The sequence below is a fragment of the Melozone crissalis genome, unplaced genomic scaffold (assembly GCF_028551555.1).
Source record: "Melozone crissalis strain CALT ecotype California unplaced genomic scaffold, PUWL_Pcris_2 ptg000092l_1, whole genome shotgun sequence".
Taxonomy (NCBI): Eukaryota; Metazoa; Chordata; class Aves; order Passeriformes; family Passerellidae; genus Melozone; species Melozone crissalis.
Genome location: NW_026535869.1, coordinates 2824067 through 2845211, shown reverse-complemented (window position 1 = coordinate 2845211; position 21145 = coordinate 2824067). Strand labels below are relative to the sequence as shown.

The window sequence follows — 21145 nt, the reverse complement described above, 5'->3', positions numbered from 1 at the left end:
GAGAAAGGGGGATAAAAAGGGGAAGGGGGTAAATAGCAGAAGGGAAATAAATGGGAGAAAGAGGGCAAAGAGGATAAATGGGAGAGAGGAAATACATGGGAGAAAGAGGAATAAAAAGGAGAAGGGGGATAAATGGAAGAAAGGGGGAGAAATGGAAGAAATGAGGCAAAGGGAATAAATGGGACAAGGGGGAGAAATGGGAGAAGGGGGATAAATGGGAATAAAAAGGGGAATGGGGATAAATGGGAGAAAGGGAAATAAATGGGAGAAGGGGGATAAATGGGAGAAAGGGGGGAAATGGGGCAAAGGGGATAAGCAGGAGAAGGGACATAAATGGGAGAAAGGGAAATAAATGGGAGAAGGGGAGAAATAGAAAAAAATGGGGCAAAGGGTATAAATGGGAGAAATGGGATAAACAGTAGAAGGGGGATAAATGGGAAAGAAGGGGATAAATGGGAGAAAAGGGAATAAAAAGGGGAAGGGAGATAAAAAGGAGAAGGGGGACAAGTGGAAGAAAGGAAATAAATGGGAGAAAGGGATGAATGGAAGAAAGGGGATAAATGGGGCAAAGAGGATAAAAGGGAGAAGGGAAATAAATGGGAGAAAGAGGGGGAAAAAAGGAGAAAGGAAATAAAGGAAAAAAAAAAGGAGAAGGGGAATAAATGGGAGAAAGTGGGATAAACAGAAGAAAGGAAATAAACAGGAGAAGAGGGATAAACCAGGCTTTGGAATGGCCTTGCAGGGCAAACAAGTGACAGCAACCCCACAAATGAGTCCTGCAGCATTTCCCCACTGCATTCATCTCCTAAATCTGTTTTGCTCCCCTTTTTTGTTCTTCCAGGCAAAGAAAGAGGTGAATTGAGAGAAAAATGAGGCAGTCAGAGCATTTTGTCCCTCTTTGGCAGGGTTTGCTGTACCCCCCATCCTTGTCCACACCACACTTAACTGGGCAGAAAGGAATTCACCTGAGCTCACGGGGAAATATATTTGTGAAGCAAAAGGAAAAAAAAAATAAATTTCAAAACTTCTCTCTCTGGCCTTGCAAAGTTTCCTCTTTTACAAAAACCCCAATAAAATTATTACTTTTATCTCAGCGAACAGGATATTTTTATCTCCAGGATGCGTCAGAATTTCCTGTTTTTTTCCTCAGCAAACCACTTTTCCTTAAAAAAAAAATATAAGGCTTCACTGCTAGAAAAAGCAGGTTGATCTTCATTTGAAACTTTCACAAGGATACTGCCACCACCAGAAAATTGTCAAACGCCACCAAATTTGTGCAAAAGAGGGAGAATAATTTTTCTGGGGAAGTTTCTCAAAAAGCCAAACACCTCCCATCTGAGGTGGATTTCTCCTGTCAGCACCAGCTCTGTGGATGCAGATCCTCTGAAAGGAAAGAAAAGCTCAAGCACACCCGAGGGAGATGAAGCCACAGCTCGCAGAAACTTGAATTTTCTGTCCCAAACCACAAATTCACTCCTGGCATCCCTGAAACAGCTCCACAGCTTCCCCAGGCACCTGTAACTGGGAAGCTTCCCACGAGGCAGAGCTTTGCAAAGGTTTTTTTTAATTTTGTTTTTCCTTCCCCAGACTTAGACCAGCATTTTAAATTCCACATCCAAATCTTGCTGTTTTACTACTAAACGTTATGCAAAACCTGATTTTCACAAGGTCCCGGCAGTTCTGCTGGAGACTCGAGCTGTTGCTAGAAAAGGCAACAGTTGTTGCACAAAAAAAATCTCCCCCTGCCAAAAATACCCAGGAACCTGTGAAATCCTCAGCTCCAGGCACCATCTGGGAACCTGCGAGGTGTCAGGAACCTTCCCCAGCAAACCCTGCCTGCAGGAAAAACCCAGCACCACACAACAACCCGTGCCTGCGTCCTCCAGGGCGAGGTTTTGGGATCTGCACTGTCCCAGCGGGGTTGGAACCGAAGGGTTTTTGAGGTCCCTTCCAAGCCAAACCGTTCTGGGATGAGCAATTTTAGAGAGTCTGGCTTGGTGAGGATTTGGGCAAATGGATGGGTTGAGGAGCAGTGGTTCAGCATCCATGCTCAGGGTAATTTTAAATCAATTCCCAAGGAAAAGTTCAGGTTCTCAGATTAAATTTCAGTGAATTCCCAAGGAAAAATTACAGTTCTCAGATTAACTTTTAGTCAATTCCCAAGGAAATGTTCAGGTCCTCAGATTATTTTAAGTCAATTTCCAAGGAAATGTTCAGGTCCTCAGATTATTTTAAGTCAATTCCCAAGGAAAAATTCAGGTTCTCAGATTAATTTTCAGTCAATTCAGGTTCTTAGATTAATTTTCAGTCAATTCCCAAGGAAAAGTTCAGGTTCTCAGGGTAATTTTAAATCAATTCCCAAGGAAAAGTTCAGGTTCTCAGATTAAATTTCAGTGAATTCCCAAGGAAAAATTCAGGTTCTCAGATTAATTTCCAGTCAATTCCCAAGGAAAAATTCAGGTCCTCAGATTAACTTTCAGTCTATTCAGGTCCTCATTTTAATTTCCAGTCAATTCCCAAGGAAAATTCCAGGTTCTCCTGGGTTTAATTCCAGAGTCTGTCTTCAAGGCAATGCCTCTCTTCTGTTCCAGGTTATCTCCTATCCGCAGGTGAGGCTCTGAAAACCAGAACATGGCAGCAACTGACCAAAAGACTGGGAAAGGACACAGAGAATGTGGTGTCTTCCTCTGTTTGTGCCTCACCTGTGGACAGGAGATAACCTGGAACAGAAGACTTTGCCTTGAAGAGAAACTCTGGGATTAAACCCAGGAGAACCTGGAATTTTCCTTGGGAATTGACTGAAAATTCATCTGATGGCCTGAATTGACTGGAAGTTAATCTGAGGACCTGAATTTTTCCCTCCAAATTGACTTAATCTGAGAACCTGAACTTTTCCTTGGGAGTTGACTTCAAGTCAATCTGAGAACCTGCCCACCTGCCCAAGGGTGGCACTGCCAGAGCTCTCCCCTTTGCTTAGCCCAACTTGTCCTAAACTCCCATAAATCCTCTTTTATTTGCATCCTCCATTGTTTCACCTTCTCCCTGAAGCTCAGGAGAGGCCAGATCTCCCCCAAATTCCAGCTGCTCCCTCTGGCTCTCCTGGGTGCCCCTCAAACTTTGTTTCCCCTTTTCCTCAGCAGCACAACCAGCTCAGGAACTCCTTATTCCTCCTCAAGGATGAAATGAGGCCCTGGGGAGCCAGCAAGATGTGCAGGGCACAGGCTGCAGCTCCTGAGCTCATCATTCCAGGGACTGACCCTTCCTGGCACCCAGAGCTGGCACAGCCTCTCTGTGAGATCCTGCCATGACAAAATCCCTTTCTGCAATTAAAGCCTTGATATCTTCTTTATATTTCTGGGGCAGTTTGTCTATAAATTACTCTCATTAAGGAAATTACGTTGGAAGCTTTAAATCTCCAGCTTGGCAATGAATCTCTCCTGTGCATCGCCCCTCAAACTTTGGTTCCCCCTTTTCCTCAGCAGCACAACCAGCTCAGGAACTCCTTATTCCTCCTCAAGGATGAAATGAGGCCCTGGGGAGCCAGCAAGGTGTGCAGGGCACAGGCTGCAGCTCCTGAGCTCATCATTCCAGGCAGGGCAGGGATTGACCCTCCCTGGCACCCCAGAGCTGGCAGGGAGCTCACATGAGAATCTCTCATGAAAAAATCCCTTTCTTCAATTAAAGCCTTGATATCTTCTTTATATTTCTGGGGCAGTTTGTCAATAAATTACTCTCATTAAGGAAATTGCGTTGGAAGCTTTAAATCTCCAGCTTTTTGGCAGTGAATCTCTCCTGTGACTTTACAGTTGTAGTAGTTCTGGTTCTTTTCAGCTCCAGTCATTTCCAGGCTGCTGGGACATATTCTTTTCATTCACAGTTGTGGGTAAGAATAAAGATATTCTGTTCCCACGGAGGGCACAAACTCTCTCTTATCTGTTTTGAAGATGGGAATGACAATATCTGGAGTCTGTCAGATATTTTTAGGCAGTCCCAATAGAGCTTTGTTAATTGGAAGAGCTATTTTTCCTGGAATAGATATGTTCAAAATGTCCAATAATTGATGAAGGTCTCAGATGGATGTGGGAGAGATTAATTTACCCTCCTCCTAAGTTGTTCTTAGAAATCTTCGTTTTTTCAGCCAGTGAGCAGCAGTTTGCTGGGAAGATGTTGGTGACAGGAGATCTTGGACAAGGGGGACATTTGGGAAGGAGAGGACAGCCCTGGATTTGTTGTTTTCAGCACTCCCTGCCCTGAACACGCAGAATCTGGAGAAACCACAATCAGCCCCATTAATGCCATTTTTCACCTGTGTTTTCCCTAAAAAAGGAGGGCAGAGAACTCTGTCCTGCATCTGGAAGTCAGAGGGAAGCAAAAAAACTCAGCCTGGGGAGGCAGAAATGCTGATGTGGGCTTGGTCCAACTGCAGAGCACTGAATGATGGGAACATCCCAGATATCCACACCTGGGCACATCCCAGATATCCACACCTGATCCATCGCAGGATATCCACACCTGCTCCAGGGCACATCCCAGGATATCCACACCATCTCCAGGGGCACTGAACCAGGATATCCTGGGATGTGCCCAGGTTTGGTGCCCTGCGGCTGGACCAAGCACACATCAACATTTCTGCCTCCCCAGAGTGAGCTTTTTGCTTTCCCTTTTCCTGCTCCAAGGGCACATCCAGATCCTTCCTTTCCCTCTGGGCTCAGTAAAATCCCTGCACAGGCTGCTCTGAATCCCGACTCTCATTTGGAGCCCCCACATGGCTCACAATGACCAAATGCATTCCTGGGGGCAGCAGGATCCTTGCTGGCAGAGCTCTCAGGAGGGGACTCAGCCTCTCTCAAGGCTCCTCTGGCTGGAATGATGGAGTTTTTCCATCCATCCTTCCCATCTTGTGTCCTCTGCAGCAATCAGGTCGAAACACTTCAAGCCCCAGCTCACTTGGCTGTGCACTCTCCCAGCCTCCATTTCCTCATTTTGAAGGCAAAGAACTTTCAGGGCTGAGCAGCCAGAATCACCTCCAGTCCCTCATTCCCTGCCACAGAGGCAGGATGTGAGGAAAGATGGATAAATTCTGATTTATCCCTCCCGGCAGAAACGACCCTGGGCAGTGATTCCAGCCCCTGCCAAACCCAGGGACTGCTCAGAGCTCCCCATCCACCTCCTGCCATCCCCACATCCCCCAGACTGGGCAGAATGGGCAGCAAATAAAACCAACCAAGCCTTTTTGCTCTCTGAGGAAGCCTGTTAGAGCTGCTGTGTCAGAAATCCAGCCTTGATTGTATCACAAGCAGTGAAATTGAGAAAAATGACAGCCCTGGTTAAAGCTGCCATATTTGGTTATGTGTGATAAGAGGCACAGGCTCTGTGGTGGCTGGGTTGGCGGCGTGGGGAGGAGAAAGGGCTGAGAAATCACTTGCCACTGGAGCTACATGGAAATGAAAACAAAATGTCATCACATTTGAAGGAGCCCGGGGTGTGCAGAGAGCTCCTCAGCGAGGAAGAGGCTCATTTGTGGTTATTTATTAGGCTCCATCTCATCCCAGCAGTGATTAGCAAACGTCAGCTGCAATTTTTGACATTGCAGAGGTGGATTTTGCGGTGGGGAGGGGAAGGCTGAGGGGCTGCTCTGCAAACCACATCCTTAAAGGAAAACCAGAAGTGTTTTCCCCATTTTTCCTTCCCTTCACCCATTTCTCCTTCCCTTTCCCCATTTTCCCCTCCCTTTCCCCATTTCTCCTTTCCTTTCCCCATTTTCCCCTCCCTTTCCCCATTTTCCCCCTTCTTTTCTCAGGTGGGAGAAGGCACCAAGAGAGCAAAGATGGGACCAGGAATGGCCCCGACACCATCAAGGAGCACCCACAGATATCCCAGCTCAGCCTCCCAGCCAGTTTTATCACTAAATCCAACTGGAAGGTGACTCCAAGCCAAGTTTCTGCAATTCCAGCCCCACTTCTTCATCTCTCCAGCCAAACCTGCCCTCAGCACACCTCACCCAGTGGCCTTAAAGCCACTTAAATCCACCTAAAACCACTCTAAAACCATCCTGAACCCCCCACCATGCCAAAAAACCCCATCATGTGCCCTGGGAGGAGTGGGGAGAGAAGCCAAAGGGCTGGGGGTTGAATAGGAATGGAATTCCCCAATCCTGACATGCAGCAGAGAGACAGAGAAAAGCAGGAAATAAAGGTCGAGCACATTTGCGCTTAAATAAGAAACCCAAATATTTTTTATGAGTCGTTCATTATCCTCCCCTAAGCAGGCAAATAATGGAGGGACATAAATGGCACTGAAATCAGGCTCTTACCATGTGAACCCTGTAGAGAATGCTGATGCCCAGAGTCATGAAGGGCTTGGAGAAATCGATCACCTTCTCGCGCTCCGCCGTGATCGTCAGCCCCGCCACGGCCAGGTCGGCTTTCTGGGCAGGAGGGACACAGGGAGAGGGTCAGAATGCTGGGAAAGAGCAAACCTGCGGCCAACACAGCACCCCCAGGCCTGCAGGGGAGGTGTCCCACCTTTATGGGACAGCAGGAGCTCCCCACACCTGCCTGGCTGGGTTCCACACAGCCCCGCTCAAACTCACCCCAAAGTTTAGCCCGCCCTGTGGTCTGGAGCAGTCGCCCCATTTTGCCTTCCTTTTCTTCATTTTCCCCTCCCTTTCCCCACTTTATCTTTCCTTTCTCCATTTTGCCTTCCCTTTCCTCCATTTTTCCCTTCCTTTCCCCATTTTCGCCTCCCTTGTCCCATTTTTCTCTCCTTTTCTCCATTTCTCCTTCCTTTTCCCCATTTTTCCCTCTCTTTCCCCATTTTGCCTTCCCTTTCCCCTTTTTCCTTCCCTTTCTCTATTTTCCTTCCCTTTCTTAATTTTTCCTTTCCTTTCCCCATTTTTCCCTTCCTTTCCCCACTTTACCTTTCCTTTCTCCATTTTCCTTCCTTTTCTCTATTTCTCATTCCCTTTCCCCATTTCGCCTTCCCTTTCCCTATTTTTCCTTCCCTTCCAGTCTGGAGCAGCTCCTTCCCCCAAGTGCTCACAGTCCAATTGCCATTTTTATTCATTCAACGCATTAAAACCTGGAGCCATAAACCAATAAATATGATATTAATCCATAGAAAACCAATAAATATTATATTAATCCATAGAAAACCAATAAATATGATATTAATCCATAGAAAATACAATCTCCCCCTTCCCTGCTGAACACAGCTGCCTCTTCTGGTACAAGCAGGAAGGGGACAAAGCAGGATCCTCACCCCTGTGCCATGGAGTTCACAAACCTGCCAAACCCTGACCTCCAGAACTGCAGATCAGTCTCCAAATTAAAAAGAAATAAAAAAAAATTCAGAGGACTGGCATGAAAGTTTGCAGATTGACCTGCAAAGCAAATGAGATTAGTGGGGAGAAAAAAAATAAAAATAACTTCTTCTCATGTTAATACCCTTGTAATATAGATAAGGGATTTGAATTTTAAATATTATTTTTATTACTTTAGCTCTTTTAATGTCTGTAATTGCTTTCCGTAAAAATGAAACCTCCACTCCCTTATCCATTTGTTTCTCTGCTTTGCAGGAAGATGATTATGCATGTGGAAAAAAGAGATGATGGGGGAGAAAGAAAAAGCTCTTTGCACTTTTTGTCCCTAAATTTCAAAAGGTCTGTGCAGATGCCAAGGCACCATGGGCCTGATGGAGGTGCTGGGAAAGGCTGCGAAAGGGAAGGGCAGGAGAGGGAAAAGAAGGGAAAGGGAAAGGAACAAGGGAAAGGAACAAGGAAAGGAAAAAGGAAAGGAAAAAGGAAAGGAAAGGAAAGGAAAGGAAAGGAAAGGAAAGGAAAGGAAAGGAAAGGAAAGGAAAGGAAAGGAAAGGAAAGGAAAGGAAAGGAAAGGAAAGGAAAGGAAAGGAACCAGGAAAGGAAAGGAACCAGGAGAGGGAAAAGAAAGGGAATGTGACCCACAAGCCCAGAAAGGGGTCACAGAGAAGGTGGCACCTCCCAGGCCATGCAGAGCTGCCTGGACATGCTCAGTGGACATTTTGGAATTGTTTCCAAGCAGCTCATACAGATTCCTGAGAGGTTCAGGCTGCACTGAATTAGGAGCTGAGCAGAATTTCTGCACAGGCAGACATTTACCCACAGGCTGTTTAAAAGGCACCAATAATCCCAGCGTGGTGTGTGAGCAGTTGAGCCCTGTGTAAACACCAGCAGATCACTGAAACGGGATCAGTTCATCTCTGGAACGTGGCATGTGGAGGATTTTATCTATGAGGAAAGCCTAAAGCCTCCTAAACCCCTCTTGTCTCCACTTAAAGGGTTTGTGGGTGCCATTGTCCTATTTCCTAAACCAATTTAAAGGTTTCTAAGTGTCATTGTCACATTTCCTAAACCACTCAAAAGGTTTGTAGGGGTCATTGTCCCATTTCCTAAACCCCTCTTCTCTACTTAAAGGCTTGTAGCTGCCATTGTCCATTTCCTAAACCACCTAAAGGGTTTGTAGGTGTCATTATCCCATTTCCTAAACCTCTCCTGTCTCCAATTAAAAGGCTTGTAGGGGCCATTGTCCCATTTCCTAAACCCCTCCTGTCTCTACTTAAAGGGTTGTAGGTGCCATTGTCCCATTTCCTAAACCCCTCCTGTCTCTACTTAAAGGGTTGTAGGTGCCATTGTCCCATTTCCTAAACCCCTCCTGTCTCTACTTAAAGGGTTGTAGGTGCCATTGCCCTCCCAGCAAAGCCCCTGCTGAAGGCACAGCTCAGTCTGACATAGAATTCTCCTCCCAGTTCTCCAAATTAAACCCAGTCCCACCAGCAAAGCCACTGACTGAAGCAGAAGGTAAACCTGCCATGGCAAAAGGGGTTCATGCCAAAGCTTGCAGGAAATTTTCATTCCTATCCAGGGGTAAATATAAAGGTGCTGTTGAAGGAGCAGCAGCATCCCCAGGTTTGGGGTCCTGACCATTCTCTGGGGAGAAACAACACCTTGGTGTTGCTGGATCCTCATCAGCAACCTGAACTGCTCTTCCCTACACAAAATCAGTGCAAATCCATCCCTGCCCTCTGTCCTCAGAGCAGAGACACAGCACAGCCTTTCCCAGCACTCAGACTCCCCTCTCTCATCTCCAGGGGGTTCTGCCATTCCCTCACAGTTATTCCCTCTGCTCATTCCCTGCTCACTTTTCAGAGGGGCAGAACTTTCTGCAGCAGAGCTCCAGCTCCTCATCATTCCCCCTCTCTCTTCTCTCTGCAGGCTCAGTCATGCAAGTTAAGAGCTGATCTCTGATAGCAGCAAACTTTGATCTGGGAATGGCATGCAAAGAATTCTCTGCCTGAATTTCATCCATTTCATGCTCTCAGCTCTGCTCCCTGACAAAACTTCTTGTGATTCACCGAGCTCGGTGGAGCTACAGAGGAGCTCTGCAAAGCTGAGTTCCCTCCGGCCTCCCCAGCTGAGCACAGGCAGGTGTTGGGGTTTTATGGGAAATGGATTTTGCTTTGTGCCCCTGCTCTCTATCCAGGTCTGGGCTCTGGGGAGATGTCAGGACCCAGGACATCCCTCTGGCTGTCCTGAGCAGCCCAGACCCTGCCAGGGGGCTCAGAGACCCTGGCACAGAGCCCAAAATGCCCCTGTGGGTTTGGTTATGACCCGTGGAGCAAATTACCAACCTTAGATGAAGATCTACTAGCCACAACAGTTTAGGTAGAATATTAGTGAAGTTATCATGGGGTGGAAAAGTAGATTTTGGGGTTTCTGGTATGGCAAGATGGAGGGAACTGGGTGTGTCCAGCCTTTCTCCTTCTTCTCCTTTTTGGCCTCCATCTTCTGCTGTGATGGTGGCACTTTGGGAATGGTTTAGAGTAGAAGCTCACTGTCTAACATAGGTGATAGGTGTTGGGAAGTAATTGTAAATATTGTACACGTAGTTTTTAGTATAAAGACATAACACCACCCTGGGGCAGGCAGAGTGCCTTGGACTGTCTTGCTGAGCTGACCTTGTCAGGGCAGGAGAAAATTTTTTAAAGATAAGATACAATAAACAACCTTGAGACTGAGAAATTAAGAGCCCTGACTCCTTCTTCAAGTCCTGGGCTGGGAAAAGAGACTTTGGATCTTTTCTCAGAGTCACTGTGAGCAGCGAGAGATCCCAACAGGGAGAGGAAAAAACAGGAGGGAAAGGATGGATGGGGGGGAAGAGGGGCTGGTTTTCATCCTGCCAGCACGCTTACAGCTATAAATGTTGGCATGAAATAGGCTTAGAAAAAGACCCAGAGCTTTTTGGGAGTGGAGACAAAAAGCAACAGCACTTCTCTCAACAACACACGCCCAAGCAAGGCCAGAGCCTCGCTGGGCGAGAGCAAACCCAGGTGGGCTGGCGCGCCAGACAAAAGCTGCCCCAGCACCGCCCTACCTGGCATCCCCGTGGGCTCTGCCTGCATCAGGGCTCTGCAGAGGACACCAAACACGGGGGCTGAGCCGGGCTCCTGAGGAGGAACAACAATGAAGCATCCTCCAGGAGCGAATTGCAGGGACTGCCAGTCCAGCCGCCCCCTCGCCGCGGCTCTGCCAGGGCTCAGCTCGGAGCTGGCGGGGATGAGCGGGCCCTGACGTCAGCCCCAGCCCCAAGAGAGCCCAGAGAGGCCTCCCACGGCATGGGATGGCAGGAAGCAGCTGGGAAAAGAGCCCAGATGAGGCCCCACAGAGACCCCAACCCTGTGCCAGGCTGTGGGGACACTGCAGAGAGTGAGGCTCGGGCATGGGGATGTGTCAAACCCCAGGACAGCTCTGGGAGCTCAGGGCTGATGTAGCCACGATATTTTCTGAAAAATCCTTTCTTTAGGATTTTTCCTTCTGAGAAGCTGGGAAGCCTCAGGAACAAAATGCAAACAATGGTTATCTGTTGCTGTGGAATGCAACAGGTGCATCTGGGATTGGTCTCATGTGGTTGTTTCTAATTAATGGCCAATCACAGTCAGCTGGCTCAGACTCTCTGAGCCACAAGCCTTTGTTATCATTCTTTCTTTTTCTATTCTTAGCTAGCCTTCTGAGGAAATCCTTTCTTCTATTCTTTTAGTATAGTTTTAATATAATATATATCATAAAATAATAAATCAGCCTTCTCAAACATGGAGTCAACATTCTCGTCTCTTCCCTCATCCTGGGACTGAAGGGAAAGCAGTGCCTGGCTACCAGCAAGGAAAACCAGCACCCCAAAGCTTTAAGGGCTTCCCTGTTCTTGGTATTGCTGCTCGTGAGGCTGGGCAGGATGCACAACTTCTTGTCCCTCACTTTAAAAAGATCTTTGATCCCCACTGATCCTGGCCAGATTCAAGCCAGGCATGGTGGGACAGGGCTGAGGCTGTGAAAATGCATCCCTTGCTTTGTGTCAGCCAGGGAATTCATTTCAGCTCGAGGATGTGCCGGGGAGAGAGAGAGAGAAGGGGAAGAACAGACAGCACCAGGGACTCTGAGCCAGAGCTGCACTGCAGCAGCCAGGAGCAGGATGTAATTCTTGCAGCCCAAATGCCCTTTAAGTCTCTGATGCCAAAGAGGAGGAGATGAGAAGATTTGCTGCTTTCCCTTGTTTGTTTGTCTGTGCCAGAGGCAGCAAGGCTGACAGGCAGAGTGGCTTCAGTGCCCTGCTCACTCCAGGAATGAGCTGGGTGCTCAATCTCCCTGCCCTGCCTGCTCAGAGGGACAAATTAGCCCAGGATTTTCTGTATTTGTGACATCTCTCACTGCAGGATGGGCTTGGGGAACTTCTCATCAGGAGCTGGAGTGACAGGACAAGAGGGCTTTGAACCGAAAGAGATTTTGGGAAGGAATTCTTGATGAGGGGCTGGGATGGAATTCCCAGAGGAGCTGAGGCTGTGACATCCCTAGAGATGTCCAAGGCTGGATAAGGCTTGGAGCAACCTGGGGTAGTAGAAGGAGTAAAGGGGGTTGAAACTAAACCACCATTCTGTGATTCTGAGCCCTTCCAGGTGATTTCTCCCAAACCATGAGCTGATCACAAGCTGTGCAGGATTCCCAAGCCATCCCTGTCCCCTCTTCCTCACCCCCCAACCTGTTTTGTGAGCTGATCACTGTCACAGATTATCTTTTATGGAAAATCCTTTCCTTAGAATTTTTCCTCCTGAGAAGCTGAGAGCCTCAGGAACAAAATGTAACCAATGGTTATCTGCTGCTGTGGAATGCAACAGGTGCATCTGTGATTGGTCTCATGTGGTTGTTTCTAATTAATGGCCAATCACAGTCAGCTGGCTCAGACAGAGAGCCAAGCCACAAACCTTTGTGATCATTCTTTCTTTTTCTATTCTTAGCTAGCCTTCTGATGAAATCCTTTCTTCTATTCTTTTAGTATAGTTTTAATGTAATATATATCATAAAATAATAAATCAGCCTTCTGAAACATGGAGCCAGATCCTCGTCTCTCCCCTCATCCTCAAACCCCTGTGAACATGGTCACAGATCACAAATTGTGCAGGATTCCCAAGCCATCCCATCCTCTCTTCCTCACCTCCCAACCTGTTTTATTGACCTGCTCACAAGATTTGTTCTGGTGAATTTGAGTCAACAACAGATTCATGTTTGTCCAGCATCCTGCTCAGTCATATCAGGGTGCACAATTAGCTGTGATGGAATTCCCAGGGCTTAAGAATAAATCAATAGCTGCTTAATTCAGAAGCAATAAAATGAAACATTTTCCCCTCAATAGCCCAGAGCTGCTCTGAGGAGATTCCGTGCCACAGAGGGATTACAGGGGAGGCTGGATAATTCTGTGACCTTTTGGTCCTGCACATTAAGTGAGTGTGAGTCAAACCTTATTTTCTGATGCCTGATCAGGATCAAGGCGAAATTATTTTCCTACAATGACACTGTGCTGGACAGAGGCAGAGCTTTCATTTTTGGGAAGGACTGAGGACTTTTGTGAGAGGTTTGTGCCCCAGCTGATCCCCTTTTTGTCCTAAAGGAGCAGAATAAAATTATAAATATATATATATATAAAATTAAATAGAATATAAATATATAAATATTTATATAATATTCTATGCAATATATGATATATAATAATTAAATATAAAACCATATAATAAAAATATAAATATATAAATATAAATTTATAATTTATATAATATATAAATCCACTGAAAGAGGAATAATGGGCACCCAACACAGGATCTGCTGGATGCCATGGGACAGGGGTGAACAAGGATGAACTTCCTTGGGAACTGACTGTCAAGGATGGACAGAAGCCCCTTGGGCAGTGAAATGTCCTCAAAAAACAACATCCCAGGCAGCCCTGAATAAATTGATTAAAAACTTGCTGAAACCATCATAAAAACTCTCAGGGATATAGGGAGAACAAGAGACAAAGCTGTTTCTCTTCCCCAATTTGTGATCCAGCCTCACAGGTTCTGACAGCTCTGCCCTGCAGAAGTAAAAAACTTTCTTAAATAAACCCTGCTCAAGCTGCAGAAGAAACGAACGGTTTCTGTGTGAAGATAAAGCTAAAATACTCATCACTGGAGAAAAACAATCTTCCAGAAGGTCCCACTTAATGAAGAGGCACTGCCAGGGTTAGGAGGCCAAAAGTTTGATGGCCGTTCCTTTCTTTTGAGCTCTCAGCTCCCTCCCTTTCCCCAAAGGAATGTTGCAGGAGTGTAATTGTGTGTGTACACACACACACAGACACAAAAATGGATAAAAACGGTGCCAATAGCCTGGAGCATTTGCAAACAGCCTCACAGAAGCTCTTGGAGAGGAGCAGATGGAGGTGGGATCTCAGCTGGCACCGAGAGTGACTGCTCAGGGATGGGTGACCCCAGAGACTGGGGGGGCTCAGGGGAGTCTCCAGGCTGTTCAGTGCCCTGTCTGTGACCCTCAGAACACACAAAATCCCTCCCTCTTGCAGACAAAGAGCTGTCCCAGCTGACTGCAAACGCTCAGCTAAAACTCCTGAAGTGGGATAAGCATCATCCTGCATCGTGTGGAGAAGAAGCAGGAGGTGCCAGTGGGCATTTCTAGGGATCCTGGACCCTTAAAGATCACAGAACCATGGAAAAGACCTCCAAAACCCTCAAACTTCCATCCCAATCTTCAATCCTTCCATCCTCAACTTCAATCCCCAGCTTCCAACCAAATTCCACTGTGCCCAGTAAACCACAGAGTGAAGTGATGCTCATTTTCCAGGGAGGAAAGATCTGCAAAATGAGCATCACTTGGAAGATCTGGAAAATAATGGTCCAGCTGTGTCGAGGCTCTAAGCAGTCACAGGTTTTTATTACTCATTCTTTACCAGCCTTCTGATGTCTCCTTTCTCTTTCTTTAATATAGTTTTAGTGTAGCATTTTTAATATAATATATATCATAAAATAATAAATCAGATGGAGTCAAGATTCTCATCTTTTCTCCTCATCCTGTGGACCCTCAAACACCACCACAATTATTGCTTTCATTTTTCCCTGAGGCTTTTCAGCTTCCCAGGGGAAGAAAAAACATCCCAGGGGATGGATTTTTTTTTTCCTCTGAGGCTTCTCAGCTTCCCAGGAGAAAAATCCAGGGATGTGGAAATCCGGGTGTCTTTCTTTTAGTATAAGTTTTCATGTAGCATTTTAAATATAATATAGATCATAAAATAACAAATCAGCCTTCTGAAACACTGAGTCAAGATTCTCATCTTTTCCCTTTTCCTGGGGACCCACAAACACTGCCACAATTATTGCTTTCATTTTTCCCAGGAGAAAAAGCCAGGGATGGATTTTTTTTTTTTTTTTTTTAGGTTTCTCAGCTTCCCAGGAGAAAAATCCAAGGATATGGAAATCCAGGGATCCATGTTGTGAATGCCACACAAATGACACAAATGCTCTGCTCCAACCCCCCAAAATGGACTAAAACCCAACCCATCCTCATCACCACGAAACACGAAGGCTTTGCAGCGCCAAAGCCCATCAGAGCAGAGTTTAACAGAGCAGCAAATCCACTCACCCTGGCTATGAGCTCCCCAACCATCCCTGTCCAGATTCCATTGGCCTTGGGGACGCCATAGATGCTGTCCCCCACCAGGTGGATTTTGTGGTTGAAGCACAGGAAAAACCCAACCCATCTTCATCCCCAAGAAGCACGAAGGCTTTACAACACCAAAGCTCATCAGAGCACAGTTTAACAGAGCAGCAAATCCACTCACCCTGGCTATGAGCTCCCCAACCATCCCTGTCCAGGTGCCGTTGGCCTCGGGGACGCCGTAGACGCCGTCGCCCACCAGGTGGATTTTGTAGTTGAAGCGCAGGATCTCGGCCAGCTCCTTCAGCATGTCCACACAGAAACCCTCGTAGCGGTCATTGCCTTCCAGCTCCTGGTGGTTCCACTTCAGCATTAAGTAAGGGTTTTCCTGCAGTGAAACTGGGCAGCTGTCATTCCCATCTTAGCCGAGGCGTCCCGCCAGCACCGAGCAGGGAGGGCAGAGCTCACGGGGTGGGGTTGGGAGAAACCTTAGAAAATGGCTGGTTCTGACCCCAAAGATGAGAAAATGTCTAGTTCTAACCCTAAATATTATAAAATGTCTAGTTCTAACCCCCAAATATTAGAAAATGTCTAGTTCGAACCCCCAAATATTAGAAAATGTCTAGTTCGAACCCCAAACCATAGATAGTGTCTAGTTCTAACCCCAAACATTAGAAAACGTCTGGTTCTAACCCCAAATATTAGAAAACATTTAGCTCTAACCCCAAATATTAGAAAATGTCTGGTTCTAACTCCAAACATTAGAAAACATCCAGTTCTAACCCTAAACTTTTAGAAAACATTTAGTTCTAACCCCAAAGCTTAGAAACTGTCTAGTTCTAACCTCAAACCTTAGGAAATGTTTAGTTCTAACCCCAAATATTAGAAAATGTCTGGTTCTAACCCTAAATATTAGAAAAGGTTTAGTTCCAACCCCAAACATTAGAAAACATCTAGTTCTAACCCCAAATATTAGAAAACATCCAGTTCTAACCCTAAACATTAGAAAACATCCAGTTCTAACCCCAAACATTAGAAAATGTCTAGTTCTAACCCCAAAGTTTAGGAAACGTCTAGTTCTAACCCCAAACCTTAGAAAACATCCAGTTCTAACCCCAAGAAGCACATCCCAGCACAATGGATCCCTCTCAAACTGGATGAGGAAAGCTTGGGAGCTCAGGTGCTGCTGAGCTCTCAGATCTGTCTCCACACTGGTGCTCCCTGGTCCCTCCCATGTGGAGGTGCAGATTTATGCTGGTTCAGGACATGAAGCAGGGCTGAGGGATGTTGATTTTGGGGCTGTTTTCAGCTGGGAAGAGCAAGAGCAGCCCAGTGAGTCATGGCAGGGCATCCAGACTTCAATCTGTCCTGGCACAGAGCCATTTCTCCAGCCTGTCCCCTTTCCAACAAACCTTGTGAAGGGACAGGCAGGAGTTTGGGTGTCTTCAAAAAAGGAGCAAAAAAATCATTGGATAGGCAGTGGTGCCTGTACATGCCAGGTTTTCATAAAAATCTTGCCCATCGTGGCCACTTTTTATAATTTTTATAAAATATGGGCAATATTTTTATATTTTGTGGGTAGAAGGGGCCACTGTCCCTTCCAACTCAGCAGCTGTGCACCAGACAAGGTCCCCATTCTGAGCTGGGTGCAAACTGGCAGCCTGTCCCCATCCCAGCCCCCTCTGAACCCATCAAATATGAACCCTCTGAACCCACCCAATGCCATTTCCATATGCAGCATCGACCTGAGCTGAATTCCACAGGCAGGAATTGTACCCCAGGTTGTAACAGGAGACTTGCAGTGTGAAATCAGCCCAGGGCAGGGCTGAGGAGCAGGGAGCAGGATTCAGCTGAGCCCAGCCCTGAGTGTCACAGACATTTTTTAAGAAAAATAATTTCTTTAGGATTTTTCCTCCTGAGAAGCTGAAAGGCCTCAGGAACAAAATGTAACCAATGGTTATCTGCTGCTGTGGAATGCAACAGGTGCATCTGTGATTGGTCTCATGTGGTTGTTTCTAATTAATGGCCAATCACAGTGAGCTGGCTCAGACAGAGAGCCCGAGCCACAAACCTTTGTTATCATTCCTTCCTTTCTATTCTTAGCTAGGCTTCTGAGGAAATCCTTTCTTCTATTCTTTTAGTATAGTTTTAATGTAATATATATCATAAAATAATAAATCAGCTTTCTGAAACATGGAGTCAGATCCTCGTCTCTCCCCTCATCCTCAGACCCCTGTGGACATGGTCACACCTGAGGGCTGGGCCCATGGGGGGACTGCAGGTGCCCCCCTCCCTTACCAGGATGGTGGTGACAATCAGGGTGGTGTTGAAGAGGCTGTCGGAAATGTTGGAGGAGAAGATCCTGTTGTCCATGGTGAGCCCTTCAGAGACATGCCAGTGGCCAATCTGCAGAGACAAACAGCACAATAAGGGGATTTATAGGGCGAGGCACTGCCCATATGGCTCTGCTGACTGACAACAGCCCTGCAGCTGGCCTGGTTAGGGATGCTCCATTAGCTTCACAACCCCAGAATGGGTCAGCAGACAGATTAACCCTCTGTGCACACAGGGCCACCACCCTGGCCCTGTGCTGCTTTCCCTCCTGTCCGCCCTGCAGAGCTGGGCAGCCTTGTGTATTGTCCCCAGATGCCACCAAATGGGTCCATTTTAGCCAGAAATCCCCAATTTGTGAGCTTGTCCCCCCCAAGCTGGGAGCCCTCCTGGGTGGGACAAAGCCACCTTCTCAGTGGTGCTGCTCCACGACTCCTGTACCACAATCAAGCACTTCAAAATCCTTTCATTCGGGCTCATCACACCCAAATTTACCCATCCAAGCATCGGTGTGGCTGCAGCAAACCCAAATTCCCAGCGTGGATGGCAGAACCAGGTCCCCAGGCTCAGGAGGACATCGTGACTCAGCTGTGACACAGCTGCTTCATCCAGGGGAGGGGAGGAATATTCCACAAAACCTAATTTTAACTTCAAGAGCCTAATCTCCTTCCCTCAGAGCCCTGGGCAGGGACATCAGCACCTCCAGCAGCTCGTTCAGAACGTGCAAATTAAACTCCTGCTCTCTCATCGTCCTTAAAGGAGCTTCTGCTTTTCCTCCTCTGCTTTTCCTTGTGGATACAGGGCAGGGATGAGGAGGGCAGCTCCCTCTGAACCCCTGTCGCAGACTTCTTTCATGGAAAATCCTTTCCTTTGGATTTTTCCTCCTGAGAAGTTGCGAGGCCTCAGAAACAAAATGTAAACAATGGTTATCTGCTGCTGTGGAATGCAACAGGTGCATCTGGGATTGGTCTCGTGTGGTTGTTTCTAATTAATGGCCAATCACAGCCAGCTGGCTCGGACAGAGAGCCGAGCCACAAACCTTTGTTATCATTCTTTCCTATTCTATTCTTAGCCGGCCTTCTGATGAAATCCTTTCTTCTATTCTTTTAGTATAGTTTAATATAATATATATCATAAAATAATAAATCAAGCCTTACCCCAGCAATCCCTCCTGTGCCTGAGAGCATTGTCCAAACTTCCTGGAGCTCTGGCAGCTCTGTCTGTGACCATTCCTAGTGCAGGAACAACAGCCCCAAATTTGAAGATCTCCCACCCATTTCCCTTGGAGCACAGCTTCAAGTGTCCTGCACAGGCTCTGAGTCCAGGCAGGATGAATCCCTGCTCAATTCACCTCTGCTCTGATTGCTGAGCAGCAGCCCCTCTGCAGAGAGCCATCCCTCACAAACATTGCCTCATCCTTCTTCCCTCCTGATTTCTCAACCACAGATTAGTGACAGATTAACTTTAATTTTAACAGCCCTCGCTGTTCTCCAATTTGTCCCTCCCCTGCTGGCATGTGCTGAGACTAATTGCCTCTTCTCCTGACAGAGCTGTGGCTTTGACCTTGCTTTTAAAGGCACCAAGGCCACAAATCTCACATTTTGGGGCACTTTTCCCCATCCTGGCTGGCCCCAGCTCACCCCAGTGCCCTTCAGGGGCTCACAAAGCTCCTCCTGCTGCTGTTCCTGCAGTGCCAGGGCCCCTCACGTCCCTCTCCTGCAAGATGGATGTCAAGGTGATTTTAATCATCTCTATCTACATATAAAGAGCCTCTGGAAAATAGAAAACATATCCATCTGCTAAGATTTTTAGAAAACAATCAAATCCTCCTGATGGACAACAACATCCTGTTGTTCTGGCTCCGGACAAGGACTTGAGGGGCTTTAGGACTCAGGGGTTTTAGGACTCTGGGTTTTAAAGAAGAGGATGTGATTGGTGATTTATAAATACTGCAGGTGGAGGAGGTCTGTAGCAAAGAGGTAGAACAGCTTTTTGAAGCTGAAATGATGGTGTTGGCACAAAAATAAATACATACAAAGCAGCCAGAAATAAACAGGCTGACAGAGCAGGGGAGGGCTTCCTAATGATCACAGGAATTGGAGGGATCCCTGTCCTAGCAGAGCAATGAGGGCAGCACAACCAAGTGGAGATCAACACCTTTGAGAGAGGGATTAGGTGGAGAAAGTCCCCTCCATGTCCTCAGGGATGTGAGACCCCCAGGGCATCACCTCTGCACCTCCCAGCACCCCAAGGAGATCCAGCCCTGCCCCAAACACCCACAGGCACCTCGAGGCAAACACAAACTGTGAAATTCAGGGTGTGAAACAGCCCAGAAAGCCTCAGCCTGGGAGGAGCAGGGAAGTGCCACTGCTCCATCCCCAAAGGCAGCTGAGTGCCCCAGTTTAGCTGCTCCAGAGGTGTTATTTGGGTTGGTGGCACAGGAAGACTTCTCATTTCTGTAGAAAATCTCCAGGTGGAGCATCCCTGGCTCTCTCCTTCCACCCTGTGAGCAGAGGCTTTGAGGCTCCTCGTGGTGTGAGGTGATGAAACACCTCTCAAAGCAGTGATTTTAATGAAATCTGCTTATTTTTCTATAGGCACAAAGCAAGACTTCTCCACGAGCTTCAGAGGTATTTACCATCCCCACTCCCAGCTTCAAATTAAGGCAGAGCCAGCCCTGAATGCAGATCTTGGAGCAGCACCAGGGACCTTGTGGGCTCTGATTACGAGTGGTGTCCTACAGCTTGCAGCCACCAAATCCTCCCTCAGTGTCCCCAGGAACAGGGAGCAGTGCAACCAAGGTGCCCCAAGGAGAGAGAATCTGGGAGTGAGTGGGGAGGGGAAAAAGGGAATAAAACAAACAAATGAAGGAAATCCCTCTGAGGACACTGCCAGGGGGTTGGATTCATGAGTGACACCGCTGATGCCAGGCAAAAGCTCCTGCACTGAAATTAGCACTGAAAGCATCAACTGTTAAACCAAAGAACCACGAGACACACACACACCTTACCCCACCAGCATCCCCTGGATGTCCCTCCTCCCCAAATGTCCCCTCTGGACCCCATGATTGGCACCTGGCACAGCCCAGGCAGTGCTGCAGTGGCACACACTGGGTTTGTCAGGTCCTGGGGGCAGAAACCATCCAGAAACCATCCAGAACCTGTCCCTGGGCTTCTCCTGAGGGCAGAAACCATCCAGAACCTGTTTCTGGGGGCAGAAACCATCCAGAACCTGTCCCTGAGCTGTTCCAGAACCTGTTCCTGGGCTGTTCCTGGGTGCAGAAACCATCCAGAACCTGTCCCTGGGCTGTTCCTGGGGGCAGAAACCATCCAGAACCTGTCCCTGGGTGCAGAAACCATCCAGAACCTGTCCCTGGGCTGTTCCTGGGGGCAGAAACCATCCAGAACCTGTCCCTGGGGGCAGAAACCATCCAGAACCTGTTCCTGGGCTGTTCCTGGGTGCAGAAACCATCCAGAACCTGTCCCTGGGGGCAGAAACCATCCAGAACCTGTCCCTGGGGGCAGAAACCATCCAGAACCTGTCCCTGGGCTGTTCCTGGGGGCAGCAGCTAAAGAGGAGCCGGCCCCACCGAGGCTGATGAGCTGCTGCCAAATTGAAAAGGTTTGATGTGGCAGGGACTGAGAAGGGTCCCAGAGCTATTGGTGGGGAACTCATCTGTATCTCATCAACATCCCAATTAACAGCCCCAGCCCTTGCACTGCTCTGTCTCAGGGCACCAGCAGGGCCTGTGGTTAAATGGAGACTGAGCAGCCCCACTTAGGATGGGGTCAGGGTCTGCAGATTCCCCTTCCCCAT

The 21145-nt window shown here is 47.5% G+C and overlaps 1 protein-coding gene across 1 annotated transcript in view; it reads right to left on the bottom strand.

The window, feature by feature from the left end:
* The window catches only part of GRIK4 (glutamate ionotropic receptor kainate type subunit 4), a 201509-nt gene that overhangs the window by 12375 nt on the left and 167989 nt on the right, over positions 1–21145 (bottom strand). The window contains exons 11-13 of the mRNA XM_054291409.1: positions 17297–17404; positions 15183–15386; positions 6314–6427 (exon numbers count right to left, since the gene is read on the bottom strand). Coding sequence (XP_054147384.1) covers positions 6314–6427; positions 15183–15386; positions 17297–17404 — 426 coding nt within the window. The remainder of the gene's footprint in view (positions 1–6313; positions 6428–15182; positions 15387–17296; positions 17405–21145) is intronic.